Genomic DNA, 15,838 nt, shown 5'->3' with positions numbered 1-15,838 from the left:
GTTTAGGGCCATGAGAACAGATGGTAATTAACATGCATGGCCTCCAAATCCCCTGAATCTCAAACACTTTGTTACTCTCCCCCTGCCAAACTTTGCCACTCTCATATTGGTGATGTTATCCACTAAAAAAGACTGCACAGATAAATTCTGTTCTTGTACAAATAGAGCATTTATTACAGGTCGACATACTGCAGTCAGACGGTTCTTCATGAGGCATGCAAGTATTTCACTGCACCGTACATACACAACACAAGATAATAAGTATAAGTGCAAAATCACATATATATTTACAAGCCCAAATCCAGTGTCTATAAAACCCCCTCTGTGCGTTTACTCCTCCACACCACCAGGGCCGTCATGAGCAGGGTGACCAGCACCGGCACAGCGATGAATGGGGCGAGGATGCTGATCGGCGGGTCGTGGAGGAGCCGGCCGGTGAGGGCGCAGTCGTGGAAGTAGACCCGGTGAATCTGCATGAAGAAGCGGTCGACGATCTGATTGGGCCAGAAGCAGTCCATCTTCAAGGCCTCCTGGTAGGTGCAGTTTGTCAGTCTCTCGTAGATCCTGCGGAGGGCGACAACACACAGAACTTTCACAGAGGAAAAACATAGTCTCACATGCTGAGCCAGTCGTCACGTTTCATGGCCCTATTTTCCACACTAAACTTAAAGTAGTGAGTATCGCTGTTCCCAGTTGCAGAACTTTAGACTCTCCAGATTGAAACAGTCTCTCAAAATGTCTTTGAAATGTCCTTTCAGAGGCCAGAGCAGGGATTCCTGTTGGTAGGAAAAAAAAAGGCAAAGGAGCGTCTAGAATTACCAGTGGGCTTAACGCAGCTAAATATAACTGCTAGGTGGTAGAGGGCAGGGGAAATGGAGACGCATACCAGCAGAGTAGCACCCTCAGTACAGCATTGCCCCATACCACGACAGATTCTGTTCCGGATGGCCGCTGTGTTTAACTGCATAGCTGGAGGCCGAGTGGTCAGAAAGCTACGTCCTTAAAGTGACAGTTCAGCCCAAAATCAAAAATACATGTTTTTTCTCTTACCTGTAGTGCTATTCATCCATGTAGATTGTTTTGCTGTGAGTTGCCGAATATAAAAACATAAAGGGAACTATTGAATTTTTACATGGAGGTCAAATAATTTTCTAGTATGTAGGGTGACCCATATGGCACTGCCTTGTGTTTTTTTCCACTTAAAGGGCACTTTTGAGGACATGTTACCATGTTTTGTCCACTTGAAGGGAACCTTAGTGGGCATGTTTTATCTACCATAGGAGCATCCAAGAGATCTTTTTTTTTTTTTGAACATGTGGGGACCGGGGGAGCAATCTTGCCTCCCCCTTGAGTCCAGCAGTAATCCAGGGAGTCTTTAAGGCCTGAAGGACCCCTGGGTGGTTAGTAATCGATCCTAATTATTGATTATTGTATGAAATTACATAAAATTACGGTGTCGAGCAGAATAAGGACGTTTTATCACATATGCGGTGTATGACTCACTGTCCACTGACTGTCAGTTACTTTGGATAAAAGCATGAATTACATGATTGGTATGTAGTGGTATTGTGTGTGTGATTCTGGCACTCTAATCCTTCTAAGAGCCGGCTATCATCACCAGGAGCTGTTTCAGGAGCTGGTGTTGCAGCTGTAAGAGCTGGGATCAGGATTAGGTTTAAAGGACAGGGTTAAAGTTAATCATAGTTTAAGACGCATGATTAAGATTTGGACTTGGATAAAGGTTTGAGGTTAGGGTTAAGTGATTCTCACAAGCATGTTAATACAAATTCGTGTGTCGAGCTTCCACTCAGTGAAAGCATTTTGGCCTAAAGATAAAACGAGTCAACAGAGACTGGGGTGTTTTTATAGCTCGGAGCAGTACAGAGTGTGAATAACGCCATCTTGTTCTTTTTAAAAATATAATTTGTTTCTCGACTAACAAGCAAGTCTTGGAGTGAAGCTGCAAACACATACAGTATTTACACCCACACACAGTGAGACACTAAGACATGGACAACACAAGTGTGTGTGTCCACAAACACACACACACATTCCTATTTAAAGCCTCTAGAAATGTGGCTTTAAATAGTAAAAATGCATATATTATATCAAAGTTTAGTTTCTCATTATGCATTCATAAGGATCTAAGTGTAAATAAAATTTCATAACTATTCGAAAACTAGGTTCAAAAACAGCACATTTTGCTTTTTAGACCATTTTTCAAGACCGCGTGGTGGTGGCAGCTCATGTTTTCAGAGGCTTTAACAGTTCGATATAAGACTTTAATCTGATTGCAAAAATCGAATTTGGCAATAAATCAAAGCGTTAATTAGACAGAAATTGTCTTGCTAATTTATAAAATCCTACAACAGAGGTTCACTTGCGTTATTCTCAGACACAATTGTCACTCGTGGTATTTTGTTGCAGACGACACGAGCAGACAAAGAAAGGTCACTAATAAAGAATAACTCTGTTCATCATTTCACAAACTAAACAAAAAAAAAGGTTATCATGCCTGGCTGCCAGTTTTGCGATATCCCCTGCCTTCAGGTTTTTCCTCAGTCATCTTTAAGGTGAAACCACAGGGATTGCTTGTTATCTTTTGGAGAAAGAAGTACTTGATCAGCAAAATGACCAGCATTCACAAAGCACTATCAGAGTGTCTGATAAAAGAGATGGATAGATCTAAAAATTGTGGGGAAGAGGACGCTGGCTTATCTGTAGATGATAGCTCAGATGCTTTGTGTTGTATTCCATTGAAACACAGCTGAAAATAATTCATAGTACGTCAAGAGTAACAAAACGTTTTCTAAATGTACAATAAAGTGAAATATAGGACACACTTTTGCTGTATAAAAGCTGATGTTCTTCAAGGAAATGCAACAGTAGGAAACAACTCTTCATTTTACCCCAATAATTGGTAATTACCCCCGCTTAACCCTAACACATAATGAATCTTTATTCAGTGGATATGTGAGCAAACTCCTGTCACAATGCAGAGAATCTAAGCTACTTAAGGATTCATGTCTGTTGAAGCCTTTCGTTTCACTTTGGAGGACAAACTGTTTCAGCTTCATAACTAGTCAGACCTTTCTCTCTTTGACTTGGCAGGCAGTGTGGTTTGGACTCGCATGAATTTGGACCGGAGAAATTTCTATATTCATCACTGTGTATGTGATGTTTGGATCTCACCTAAATGACAAGACGTCTGTCTCTAGATGTTTACTGTATAATTCGACTGCTGACAAGTGGACGAATTATAAGTGGGAAAAGTATTTTATGAAAACAAAGCACTCCATGGATTGGAGGGGTTTTAGCTTCACAGATGTGTGGTTGTTTTTGAATATCTGCACGAGTAATTATGCTTATTCTCCTTTACATATTAGGCTGTGATTTGTGAAGTTTGGTGTTAACAACTAAAGTTTAAAGTGAGTTTGAAGTTACTGGTCTTTCCAGAACAAGTAAGAGAACAGGAGTGTAATGAATGGACAAAGAGTGCATGTTATTACTTATGAATTCAGCTTGTCATTTGTAGAATGACGATTGTTTTATTTCTTCTTCAAAAAGTAATTTATTCTTGCTTTAAAGGACCAGGGTGTCGGTTTTTGTGGTATCTAGTGGTGAGCTTGCAGATTACGCCTCACTTCACCCTCCAAGTTACCTTGCGAGGCAGCTTGATTCGCGAGATCATGCGAGAATCCATCTCGCCAGGCTTCAAGTAATCCGTTTGCGTCCGCACCAAAAGTGGTGCAGCCAGTCAGCGTCCTAGGATGGACTACTGGCAGCTGCAGGTGTGGTTTTATGTGTGATGACAGCGAGAAGCGTCCATTGAAGCGCCTCATCTTGAACAATCCTCCAAATCTTACACACCGGTTCAAAAGCTCACTGTGTTGCATCTTACCTCTATTTTGAAACAAGTCCAACCTTTTAGACTTGAATTTTCAAAGTCACTAAATTGGTTTGCACACATAAAGCTTGTTTGAGTATTTCTAATTTTCTATTCTGCCTTGTTTATTTATCAGTCGTGCAGCCAGCTCTCCAGTGCACCTCGACAATGGCGTCAAACAGAAAGTTTCATGACGCAACTGCAAACCCTCTGCGTGCCTCTACACATCTTTTATGACGAGTTAAAACTGTAAAGTCAGACACAAACACACACACAGAAAGCGGCACCACCAATTATGTGCTGCTGGACCAAGAGAGGACAGTGAGCCAGGAGGGAAATCACAGTTTTGACAGTATGGCTTCTCCTGTGGGCCTCTCAGCTCCTTTCGCCCTCCTGTCTGACTCATCCTCTGACTGCCAGTGTTTGAGAAAGGAGTGCTCGGAGACACAGTCTAACACACACACACAACATAATGTGCGACAGATACAGTAAAAGGCCGTGACCAAGTGAAGCGGTGGAGAGCTGGCGATGACTGTAAGGCAAACAGCCACGAAGACAGGTTGACGATGTCTTATCAGAGCAACATACTGTGGGCTGCAAAAGTTAATGCAAACAACCTTGTTCCTTCACAAACTACTAGACCTGCAGGGAGAATGGAAAAAATCCTACATTAAATGTGACGTTATGTGCTGCATGTAATGCATTTTTATCAGTAAATATAGAAGATGGCTAAGATCTACTGCTTATTAACAAACGAAGAGCAAGTTAAGCATTGAGTACATGTGTACAGAATGTGCTCTCACCAGTATCATACTTCCTGTGTCATAAAGTGGGCCACTGTAGAAACCGATAGGGCCACCGACAGAAATACTGATGTACTTTGCCTGTGCGCAATTGTGATTTCAGTCAAGATTACCACAGATTGACTTTTTTTTACCATATCATGCAGCCCTACTGCCCAGTCAGGTGAACCCAAAATGTTCAGTTACATTGGTGGAAGTGGAGTTTTGTGTGAGCCGCTGCTAGTTTGTTTCTTTCATGCGTGCAATTGTTTTCTTAGTGTAGTTTTCTCAGTATGAACACAACTAAGTTATTAGTTGTTAGTTATCACTTGTCAGGCGCTCGCCTGGCACGGATGTGGGAGTTGATCTGCCTGCTCCCTTCGCTGGTGATTTTTCTTGGCTGAGTGAGACAACCGGCGTTGGGAAACGGCTGCGACTACAATGGCGAGCAAGCTGGCTTTCCTGCTGCAGCGTGGAACTGCCAACCCTCTGCCAAACCTCTCCAACAAACAGTGTCATCGTCCATCGATTATTTTTCTGTGGACATGGTTATATGCCAGTTTGGTAGATATCACCCTGTCTTAGAGCTCGGCGTTTCTTAGAGTGTGTCCTCAATAAACACCACAAATATAGAGGAGGATCAGACAGGTATAATGACTAAATGTATATGATAATATTGATGGTTCAAATGTGTTCTTCTGTGCTCTGAATAAGAATCAAATGAAGCATAGAATTAGTTCAGGCAGAGCACTGAAGCCATGCCTCAGCTGCTTCATTCAAGCCTTCACTTCATCAGCTGTTTGGATACTAGCTGACTGTAACATCCAATCATATTCATGCAGGTGTTGAGTGCAGCTGTTATATCCTGACTCTTCTCATTATGACCAATACTTTCATGCAGTTCGCTGCTGCAGCTTATCTTACTGTTCATGTTGGTATTTATTAAAATCATCAGCCTTTTCCGCCAAATCTAACCCTATCCTCTCGCCATAAATGGTAAATTCCTCAGACTGAACTGTACGAGAATGGCTGCAAGTGATTTTATGCTGTTGGTAACCTATTTTCTATGGCTTTGCCCACTGATTTTGCATGCCCCAACAAGGTAAACTCACTCCATAGTGTCCGGCCAGCTGCACCACAGGCCCCGCTCCAGTCTTTCCATGTCCAATTTGAACTTGGCCAAGCATACATCATTGATCATCTCATAGAAACCCCTGTTGCAGTCGGACGCTGATGGAAGGACTTGAGCTTAAGAGGAAGGGAGAAAAGACTGCGTTAATCAAGTTACAAATAAGACGATGAGAGATCATCATTTTATTTCACTGAGTGTGGGGAGCAAAACTTTGAACCATTGTAAAGATACAAATAATTTGACAAAGCACTACAGAGGTTATCTGCTCTGTTCAATTCTTGATAATTAGGAATATGTTTAGACAACAAACAAGGTCGTGTCCTGGCAGTGCTTATTCCTATTGGGCCATTTTCTTCCCTATTAGGCTGTTACTTTCACTAAGAAAAGATTTTAATTTGCAGTCGGCATCCCAATCCCATTTGTTTACTTCAGAGATGTGTGTAAACAGCCTCTTAACGTGGAGGCAGACCGCAGCCGTCCCGCAGGACCCGGGGCTGAATGTAACACCACTGAGCGGTACAGTAGGAGAGGGAGCTTAAGCTGGCGGAAAAGGCCCGTGTGGAACGAACAGGTTGTTGTTACGATGAAGGAACATGGTGGATCTCGGTCTGCGCCGGCCTGATAAGGGCCAACTGTGTGCCCATTATGTTTGCTCTGTCTCAGCTGGCTCTCGAGGCTCTGAAACACTCAAAGGAAGACTGAATGTGTTGACATGGGGATTTCGAAAAGAGATGCTTCTCAAAGAAGAATGCGAAAAATTGTCGAGACCCTGTTGCTTGTGCAAACAGAGGCTTGAGGTGCTGCAATAAAAAACTAAAGTGCAGCAAAAAAGCATCAAAAACAGTCATAAATTGAGCATATAAAAGGAAATGAAGCACCTATCAGCTTGTTTATCACCCACAGAGTTGTAAAGGTGTTATGTTTCACCTGTCTCTCTTTGTTGGCAACTGCTCATAGAGAAATCTGACATTCAGGCGTTCAAAGATGCCTTCTAACTTGGCTGCAAACCAGCATTTCATTCACATTCCGTTATCCTGGAAAATCAAGGCAAACCGTGACAGATGCTACAGGACTCTATTGACTTTCTGCCTTCAAGTTTTCCCATATTTTGGCTAAAGGAAACACCCATCAGTGGAGCAGGAATCAGAAATTCACCCTGCCCCGCTCTAGGACTCAATAGTTATGGATTTTAAAAACTGACGCTCATGAATATGACATGATCCATCGAGCTCAGATGTCACTCATGTGAAGCCAGCTGCTGTGCTGCTCAGCATGAGAGCCTAATTTTCACATTCTCCCATTCATGTAGGGGTGAAAGTGAAGCCCAGTGACAGAGGATTTTCAAAAGCCTGTCAAGAGAGGAGAGTGTTGAAAGCATTCTCACATGTGAGATTCCTATTATGCTGAACACTCGTCCTCGCTGGATACATGTACATTGTATTGAGAGCACATGTCCTCGTACCTAAACAACAGAACAGGCTGTTTGAGAAACGCCAGTAATACTTGTAGTATTTCAAACATCTTTATTTTCAGTCTGAGAAGAAAGTTTTTTGACATACGGCAAGTGTTGCTGGTGTTCTTCATGCACCTTGGAAGTAGGAGAAGTTGTGCTAGAAACCCACTAGACCAGTGACTCCTTAAACAACACGTGACTGTTCCTTAAACAACATTTATGACCGTTGGAGAGTAGTAGTGGCAGGCGTACTGGGCTGTCGTTGCAGTGGACCTTCATCAGACCAAACCTTCATTGTACCAGGTCTTTGTCTTACCAGACTGTTGTCGTAATGTGGTTAATGGTGTGAAACGTTTGCAGTTTGATTTGGTTTAAGGACCAAAAGTACTTGGTAAGGTTTAGGAAAACATCTTGGTTTGAGTTAGTTACATTAATTATGTGTTGTAAGTTACTTTGTGTATAGAAGTTAAAATAGTTAAAAGGAGTCAATGTTGACTCTTGGTTTCACATGGGACACAAACAGTGTATTCCTGGTTGTGGTTCTGACTCATCCATCCACACTGACCTCCTCCCTATGTGGACTTTGTAGTTCTTTATACTATGTTACCTGACTTCCTCATTTGCTCCTGTCATAATTACGACAGCCACCGCCTAACAAAAATGCAAATATCGGTTGTAGTAAGCTGCTTGCACAGATGATGTCGATCCCTCCATCCATCCATCCATTCATTTTCTTTAGCTTATCTGGGTTGGGGTCACAGTGGCATATTTCATATTTCATCATTTTTCTGGTGAGGGCAGGCTGATTTAGTAATACGGTATCACGCTAAAGCATATAATAGAGCCACCGCACTGAATTTTGCCTCTTCTTGGCATGAATGAACACATGTTCTCATTCTGTAGTCAAGTTAACAATAATACATGTGCAACATCAAATTAGACTTTCAAAATAAATCTTGCTGAGAAAGATTTCATGTGATGGTCACAGGTTTAGGCACCAAAAATTTCTTGGTTAGGGTTAGAAAAAGACGCTGATTTGGGTTTAAATAACTACTTCCTTAAAACAACCAGTACTCCTCCCTAGATGGACTTTCTCGCTTTTACTACCTAACAGGATTTGTTGACATTAATGCATTTCTCTGTAAGTTATAAACTCCTTTTAGAAGTTTTGTAAGTCCTCCTAATAACCTGTTGAGCATCCAGATTGCAACAAGTTGCAATTTCTGTTTCATGTGACTTTAGACTTTGTTCTTGGAAAAGTTGTGCTTTTTGCAGCAATAATTATTTTATATTTTACTTAATTGAAACAATATGCATGATTAAATACGATGAATCATTGTAGATTAGACTATAACAGCATGTAAATAAATAATAATGATAGTCAAAGGGACCAGTTTTCTACCTGGAGTACTTTGATGGAGAATTTTTGTACTTTAAATACATGCTGCTTGTAGTACTCGAGCTTTTCTCACAAGTAAAAGTTGATGCAGTATACTTTTACTTATAAAAGAGTATTTTTACAGAATGATATTGCAGCTTTTACTTAAATAAACAATTTGAATACTTTCTACACCCCTGATATTGCCTCAGACTGAAAACAGTTACAATTTAAAGGTAGTGTATCGTCAGAGTTGTACAGTGTATATTTTTGCATTTAACAGTTTGATGTTTGTGGCATCTGAATGAATAAACAAATAATAATATGACTGAACAGTGAAATAATAAAAAGATTAATTAAACCCAAATATTAACCAATACAATATCCTAAAAGTAAGTTTAAGTTTAAGCAACTTAGAGGAACTTGACCCTCCGTCGTCACAAACACTCACCTGCCATCAACAACACCAGCCCTGCTCTCAGGAGTGACACGGTTTCCAGAGCCATGCTGAACACCAACCCCAAGACGTTTCACGCACTCTGCTCACTCCCTGGAGATCACCCACACGTGTCTCATTCTTCCCCCGGTATTCTAGCCAAAGCCACCAACACCGCCACGTTTCAGATAAATCAACCGCAGCTCCTGGTGTGCGGTCAACTGCGCGTTAAAGCCCCTTGACCTTCCACAGTGGCAGCCTCCTTCCCCTCGCCGCAGCCCTAATCATAGACGCTCTGCCTGTCATCCGATCCCCTTGTCCCACTGCTTACAGCGTGGAGCTGCTCAGAGGGGACAAAACAAAGTCAGACTCCAAAATTAGTGCTGGTCTTAATGAACGCAGGGAGTCATTAGAAGGAAAAACAAAGCTATCACATGATATATAGCCCTAATTCACAGCCATGTTATGCAAATATTAAAGCATATGGGAAGCCACATGAGATCTTGAAAGTAGTAAGAGCTGTCAAAAAGTCCCAATAAATTCCCACCACTTGTCTCATGTGGATTATTGTTGGAATATTAAAGGCTAGAGAAAGTATCAAAAAGATTAAAAGCCCACAAGAAACCATAATAAGAAGCTTCATTGTATATAAACTCCCTATTTTCTCCAGAATAGATCTTTAAATACACAGTTATCACTTAATCTATAATGCTTTTTGCTCTATTTGAATTGTTATCACTTTAAGATAATACATAGGCTCATAAGTTTTTAATTAAATGTCTATCAGTTAGGTTTTCCCCCATTACTTATGTTATTTGTAATGGATTACTTAAATACCCTCTTCAGTATGAGCTGTTGTTCTGTAATCATCCAATCAATCCTCACTCTGGGCTCCCATTTCAGAGCACAAAGAGAGAATTCCCATTTTCATGTCACACTTGTATCAGCGCAAATCTCACGCAGCTCACTAATTGAATGTTTTATCTGCAGATTTTTCAGTACGGGAACAGAGTGACGTTCATTAGTATTCTCAAGGCTGCTCTGTGCTGTGCTGCCACCCAGTGAGGCTGCCTGCACTGCTGGTATGTGTGTGTATGAGTGTGTGTTTGTGTGTGTGAGAAAGAGAGAGGCTAATCCCATAGCTTAAGTAAATGTTTTCTTATATCTCTTACTGTTGTGTGTAGAGTGACAACCAGTGTGGTATATTTCCCTCAGGTTCAGATTTTAGAGGGTAGATTTCTTTTAAAGACAAACCCTCTTTTGCTCATTTTTTTGTTCACACTAAAGGGCATTTTACACATTTTAGTGTTGGTTTGTATGTTTGCAAAATGAATGTTTCAATCAAAACACACAACATTGATTTTTAAACCCTCAAAGGAATAGTTTGGGTTTTTTGAAGTGGGGTTTTATGCATTACTTATTCATCAACGGCAACGGCAAAATACGTTTTTAGCCACAAAAAAAATGCTGCTCTACTTCTGCCTTGATTGCTCAGTTTGTTTGCTTTATTGTGTGACTTCAGTGAAGCTGCATAAACCGGCGAAAACACCAAAGTAACACAATAACACAATCAAACTAACCAACCGAGGCTGCAGTAGAGCAGCAACTTCTGTGTTTTGTGAAGAAAAATTACTGTTTTGGACAAAGGAGTTTGGTGGCTTTGGAGAGAGCGATAATTGGTTTATATAACCGCGGTTTCTTGGCGGCCGTCTGAAAAAAACTTGAAACTATCATTTTAAATTTCATTTAGTGGCTAGACAAAAGTTGTTTTAAGAAAAAAAAAAAAGCCCAGCCCTCTCTGGTGTCAATACATTTTTCTTTGGACCTTCCACTTGATTAAGAGAAAAGGTGCAACAAAAACACCATTAACAACTAAAAATGCATTAGTAATTCAAGATGGTGTAACTCCCAAACTTTTTTTTTTTGTTTGGCATGCCCCCCTTCAGAAGCTGTAAAAAGTTCAGGCCACCCCACCCCACAATTATTATCAATTATCAATCAACAATAATTGGGGAAGCAACTGATTAAAAACAGGATTCAAGCTGAATTTTAGTGAGCATGACAGGGAGTGTGACAGCATCAGCAAAGTGTTGTTTGTTTATTTTCCCGACATAAATCATATTCAGTTAATTCCATGTCCCCCCTTCTGCAGTGGGAACTAGTGGTGTAACTAAATTGAAACTTACAACGTTGACTGCCAGTTTTAAAATTATGACAGGATGGTTGGCCCCTACAGATGGCTAATCATTGATTTTGGAGTGGATGGACAGGACAGGTCCCCCTCAATATTTAGAACACATGCATCTGTCCCCCTAAATAAAAGCATCAAAGTACCAGAAGGACTTTTATTTTGACATACTGGTTACCTGAGCGCCTTATTGCTTTATATTCCAGTATATTTTGTCATCTAGCACCTGATTTTTCTGTTTTCCATCATCATTTTCACTGTAAATTGGTGCAGAAAGGGCACAAATCAGTGCATAAATATCACCAAAATTCAGAAAATAAAGTGTTAATATGTGCCCCTCCGTCCTGTAATGTTGAAACCAGACCTATGCCCTTGTAGGCATCCCCAAATAATTTTCATACAGTGTCTTACCTCAGTTTTTATTGTCAAAAATAATAATAACTAGGCTTTAAAGTCATCATGAGGCCTTTTAGTTGAATTCCCATTGTTATGAGCATAATATGTGGGAGAATTACAAGCCCAAATGTTATTTTATGTCCCTCAAGAGTGTTATGATTCATGCAACCTTCAGAGAGGAGCCTCAAAATAAGTAGTTCTGCATAAATTCCCCTAGAGAGCAGCAGAGGACACCAAATGAACCTCCTCTTCAGCACTGTGGGGACATGAGGGATCACTCCAGTCCTCTTGCACTCTAGAGCTGTAGAGTCATTTTGTTAATAGAGCCAGTTTATGCCTGCGAGTTTTCACCTTACATGGATCACAAATCAATATCTTTTTGTCCTCGCCGATTTCATACTTTCACATCAGTCCAACGAGAAACGGAGCCAGAGAGCAGAATAGGGTACACTGGCTTGTAAAATGAGCGGCCCTGAAAATGGTATACTGCTGGAGCCGTTCCCGTCACTGCAGCCCCATTAGAGCGGCATCATCAAAGTTTATAGGCTGTGCCTTCTACCCGTGGATATTTGCAGAGGCTGACCCTGCTGCTGGCACCTGGAAACTTTTCTCCAAGTCTACATTTAATGTACAAACACAAATGAAGCAAAAGTGTAGAAACCCATTTCTGCCTGTAAAAGGAAAAACATATCCCCATGGTAAGTCATTCTGAGGAGATAAAAAGTCATGTATTTTAATCTGTCTAGTTTTTATCTAATATTTTACACTTTTATCTCAAAATTTGGACTATTTATCTCATAATTTCCATTTTTATCTCAGAATTCACACTTTTTATCTCATCATTTTGACTTTTTACCTCAATTTTGGCTTTTCATCTCATGATTCTGAATTTTTATCTAATAAGTTCCACTTTTTATCTAATTTTTTGACTTTTTTTTCTTAAAATTGTCTTTTTATATCATAATTTTGAATTTTTATCTCATCACTTTGACTTTTACCTCATAGTTATGATTGTTTAATCTCATAATTTTGCTTTTATCTCATAATTATGACATTTTACCTCATAATTTCCCATTTTATCTTATAATTTTGACTTTTTACCTCATAATTAGGATTTCTATCTCATAATTAGGAATTCTTATCTCACAATTATACTTTTTGTCTTATAATTTCAACTTTTTTGTTTTCTAATTGACTATTTATGTCATAATTATGACTTAGCTTATATTTTCCAACTTTTAATCTTATTATTTTCATTCAGAGCTCACAATTTCTACTTTTTATGTCGCAGTTATGACTTACTATAAGGATATTTTTTCTTTTACTGGCAGCATTGGGCTTCCATACAAAAGTTCTTTTTAGGAGTTGTAAAATAATATGTAATATTAAATGGAAAGTTATAATAGCGTAAAATATTAGTATGTCTGTTCTATCCTTAATGCTCCTATAAAGGAATTTCTCCCTGTATATTATTAATATATTGCTCTGTAAATGTAACCAATAGAACTTTAAATTATGATCATTATCAGATAATAAAAGGCTCATTTCTGTGTTGTCTGTGGCGACACAGGTAGCAATTTGGACGCTACACCACCCAGTGGGGAACCAAAACAAAAATGTGCTCCTGACAGGTGCACTGACAGCAGCAGTGAAGCCAAATAGCCAATCAGGAGAGGTGATAAGTGAGGTGGGCGGACTTCCAAAAAAGACAAAACGCTCCTAATCTTTTGGACAGCCGGTGTAACTGGATCGAGGAGGCGTCAATCACTGTAAGGAGGCGTGATCAGACCCCCCTCCCCATCCCAACGCACACTCCACCTCCCTCCCCCCTCCTCCCCCCTCAAGCCACCGGCGCTATGGCAGTGTGAGGAGTAAATGGCTCAGAGTAACCGCGGCGGAAAGCGACCTAAACACTGGTGTGGGAACTGATAAACAAACACAGCGACAGCGCGGCGCGTAAAAGCTCTCCACGCTCCTGGATGCGCACGGAAACTGTGCCAGCCGAAGCCAAGAGGAAGACTCCGACCTTTTTTCTTCTTTGGTTGTTTATTATTTTTCTGTGTTTGTGTGTGAGGAGAAAAAACGAGGATATCTTATTAACTGGACATGTGAGTTACGGGAGTTAACAAGACAAGTAGCCCCCCTTTCCAAGATGAAGTTCACCGCTTGCGTCCTCGTCACTTTGGTGGTGATCCGATCGGGTGCAGCGCAATCAGGTGAGTCTCTGCGCCCGGGTCTCCCCGGTCAGGGATCAAGTGAGGGTCCAGACACCCACAAAAACACCGTAAGCCTCTGCGTTGGGGCAGAGTTGGAGGATGCATTCACGGAACTTGTTTTCTGAGAGATGATGAGTGGACATCAGTGTTTAACACCTGTGTCGTTAGCTATACATCACTGGTACAAACTTAACACAAGTTCACATCCAAGCACGGTATGCTGATGCTGATTTGTATCATCACACCTGCAGTAAACTGTAAGATATCAGCAGCCTCGGGCATAATGTCGAGCTCTGCGTAAAACCCGAAGTCCCCTCCTTATATTTTTTAACCCCTTATAAATGTATCGCTGCGCATTTTTGTGCGTAAAACGTGCCAAATCCGATATATCTTGTGGTAAAAAGAAATCTGGGTTCAGTCATCTTTCAGAATCCATTCAAAGACAGCACATCTCTGCCCGCACTCTGCCGTTTCACATTGCACCCTAAATATGAATGAATGCGCCATCTGATCGTTTTAATTTAATTCCCTTAAGCGGACGTTGATAGAGACCGAGCACCGCGGCTATTTGCGCTGATTTATCTGAACTGAGCTCTGTTGCACCAGTGGCACAGCTCTCATCCCTTACTGTCTTTGAATAATTTAGATGTTAGCAGATATACTGAGGGGCTGTATGGATATGCAGTGGGAAAACATCTCCCTTTCATCATTAGGACCCCTGTGGTGTGAGTCCCTGGACGAAAATCACTTTAATGTTCCTGCAATATTCCCATATAGCCTTGTAACACGTCCATGGTACTCAAATGTCAATTTATAGTGGAGTTAATGATATTTTTATTTATGTCTTGGCTGTAATATTCCTTTGGCATCCCTGTAGGTTGTTTGCAGATAGTTTTCACCACTTGCTTGGTGATATTTTGTGCATGATGTAGGGTTTGCAAGAAAATCACACTGATGAATAACTGTCAGAAGCTTTGATGATGAGGATTTGAACTTTTTAAATCAGCCTTTTGTTCACAGATGCACTGGTCAATAAGGATTTTAATATGCTCTAGTATTCTGTTTGGTTTGGAGTTTGGTGCTTTGGAATCAAATCAGACTATGAGATGCACTCGCGTTAATATTTAGTGTTTCTTTTTGGGCTGATGAGCACTTTGTGGTGCCAGAATCTGCCTTCTTAATTGATATAATCAAGCTCTGGCAAGGACTGAGGAGGTGGAATTAGAAAGGAACACCACAAGCAGAAAGCAGGAAGAGTTTGTGGATTGATGTTCAAGAGGTTAATTTTGGCCATCGCCCAAACTCTCAGCAGCACAAACAGGATTCCAGGACGCTTTTCTCCCCCTGCCTCCAAGGACAGGTCGAGTTTTGGCTCGATCTCTGGTGGTTTGTGGTCCTCCTCAGGCAGAGCTTGAGAAACAAACACACACACTCCCCCTCCGGCTGTGTGGTGTGGATCTTGGATGCAAGGCGCTGAATGCTGCCTATTAAACAGGAGTGGATGGATGCACGGATGGATGGGTGACAGGCGGGATGAATGGGGAGGAAAAAGTGGCACCCTCACTGCTTTATTTATCCTCCGTGCACACACTCCCCATCCAAGATATTTGTGATGCAAATTCTGCCCAAGAATCCGAGCTATGCCTCTTGGGAAGTTCATTGTGCGTGTGGGTGTTTGTGGGTGAGAGATATTTGTGTGCTGCTGCCTATCTGTCCACTCTTTCGCCTCTCTTTCACTTAATCTCCCTCTCCTTATTGTCGTTTAAAAAATTCATCTCCAGCACCGTAAATCAAACACATTTAAAGCAGGTTGAAGTCAGTCAAGGCTGGAGATGCTCACCTCACTGGTGTTTAACATGGTGATTGAATCTGTCAGGCGCTCCTGCTGCGAGACAAATGTCTGCAGCATTCCTGCCAGTCAGCTGTATACACTATACTATGTCTGTGTGTGTGTGTGTGTGTGTGTGTGTG

The 15,838-nt window shown here is 41.1% G+C and overlaps 2 protein-coding genes across 6 annotated transcripts in view; one reads left to right on the top strand and one right to left on the bottom strand.

Annotated features, from left to right (window-relative positions):
* Nucleotides 1-145: 145 nt before the first annotated feature.
* LOC146304608 (receptor activity-modifying protein 1-like) lies at nt 146-9,371 on the bottom strand. The gene is made up of 3 exons (XM_084713960.1): nt 9,083-9,371; nt 5,781-5,916; nt 146-564 (listed from the first exon to the last, which is right to left on the bottom strand). The coding sequence occupies exons 1-3, from the start codon at nt 9,135-9,137 to the stop codon at nt 309-311; spliced, it is 447 nt and encodes a 148-aa protein (XP_084570086.1). The 5' UTR covers nt 9,138-9,371; the 3' UTR covers nt 146-308.
* A 4,168-nt stretch (nt 9,372-13,539) lies between these two features.
* The window catches only part of LOC146304607 (receptor tyrosine-protein kinase erbB-4-like), a 319,877-nt gene continuing 317,578 nt past the window's right edge, over nt 13,540-15,838 (top strand). For all 5 annotated transcript variants that reach the window (XM_084713356.1, XM_084713357.1, XM_084713355.1 and 2 more), the window contains exon 1: nt 13,540-13,867. In XM_084713356.1, the coding sequence (XP_084569482.1) occupies nt 13,804-13,867 (64 nt within the window). In that variant the 5' untranslated portion in view covers nt 13,540-13,803. The remainder of the gene's footprint in view (nt 13,868-15,838) is intronic.

This window comes from Lutjanus erythropterus, chromosome 24 (assembly GCF_056507025.1).
Source record: "Lutjanus erythropterus isolate fLutEry1 chromosome 24, fLutEry1.hap2, whole genome shotgun sequence".
NCBI lineage: Eukaryota > Metazoa > Chordata > Actinopteri > Lutjaniformes > Lutjanidae > Lutjanus > Lutjanus erythropterus.
The sequence above is the reverse complement of the archived record's forward strand: the minus strand, read 5'-3'. Positions and strand labels throughout refer to the sequence as shown.

Coding starts and splice junctions, on each gene's coding strand:
- LOC146304608 (XM_084713960.1), bottom strand. CDS start 9,137: ATGGCTCTGGAAACCGTGTCACTCCTGAGAGCAGGGCTGGTGTTGTTG. Junction 5,917..9,082: donor GCTGGTGTTGTTGATGGCAG/GTGAGTGTTTGT, acceptor CTTCCTCTTAAG/CTCAAGTCCTTCCATCAGCG. Junction 565..5,780: donor AGCTGGCCGGACACTATGGA/GTGAGTTTACCT, acceptor CGCCCTCCGCAG/GATCTACGAGAGACTGACAA.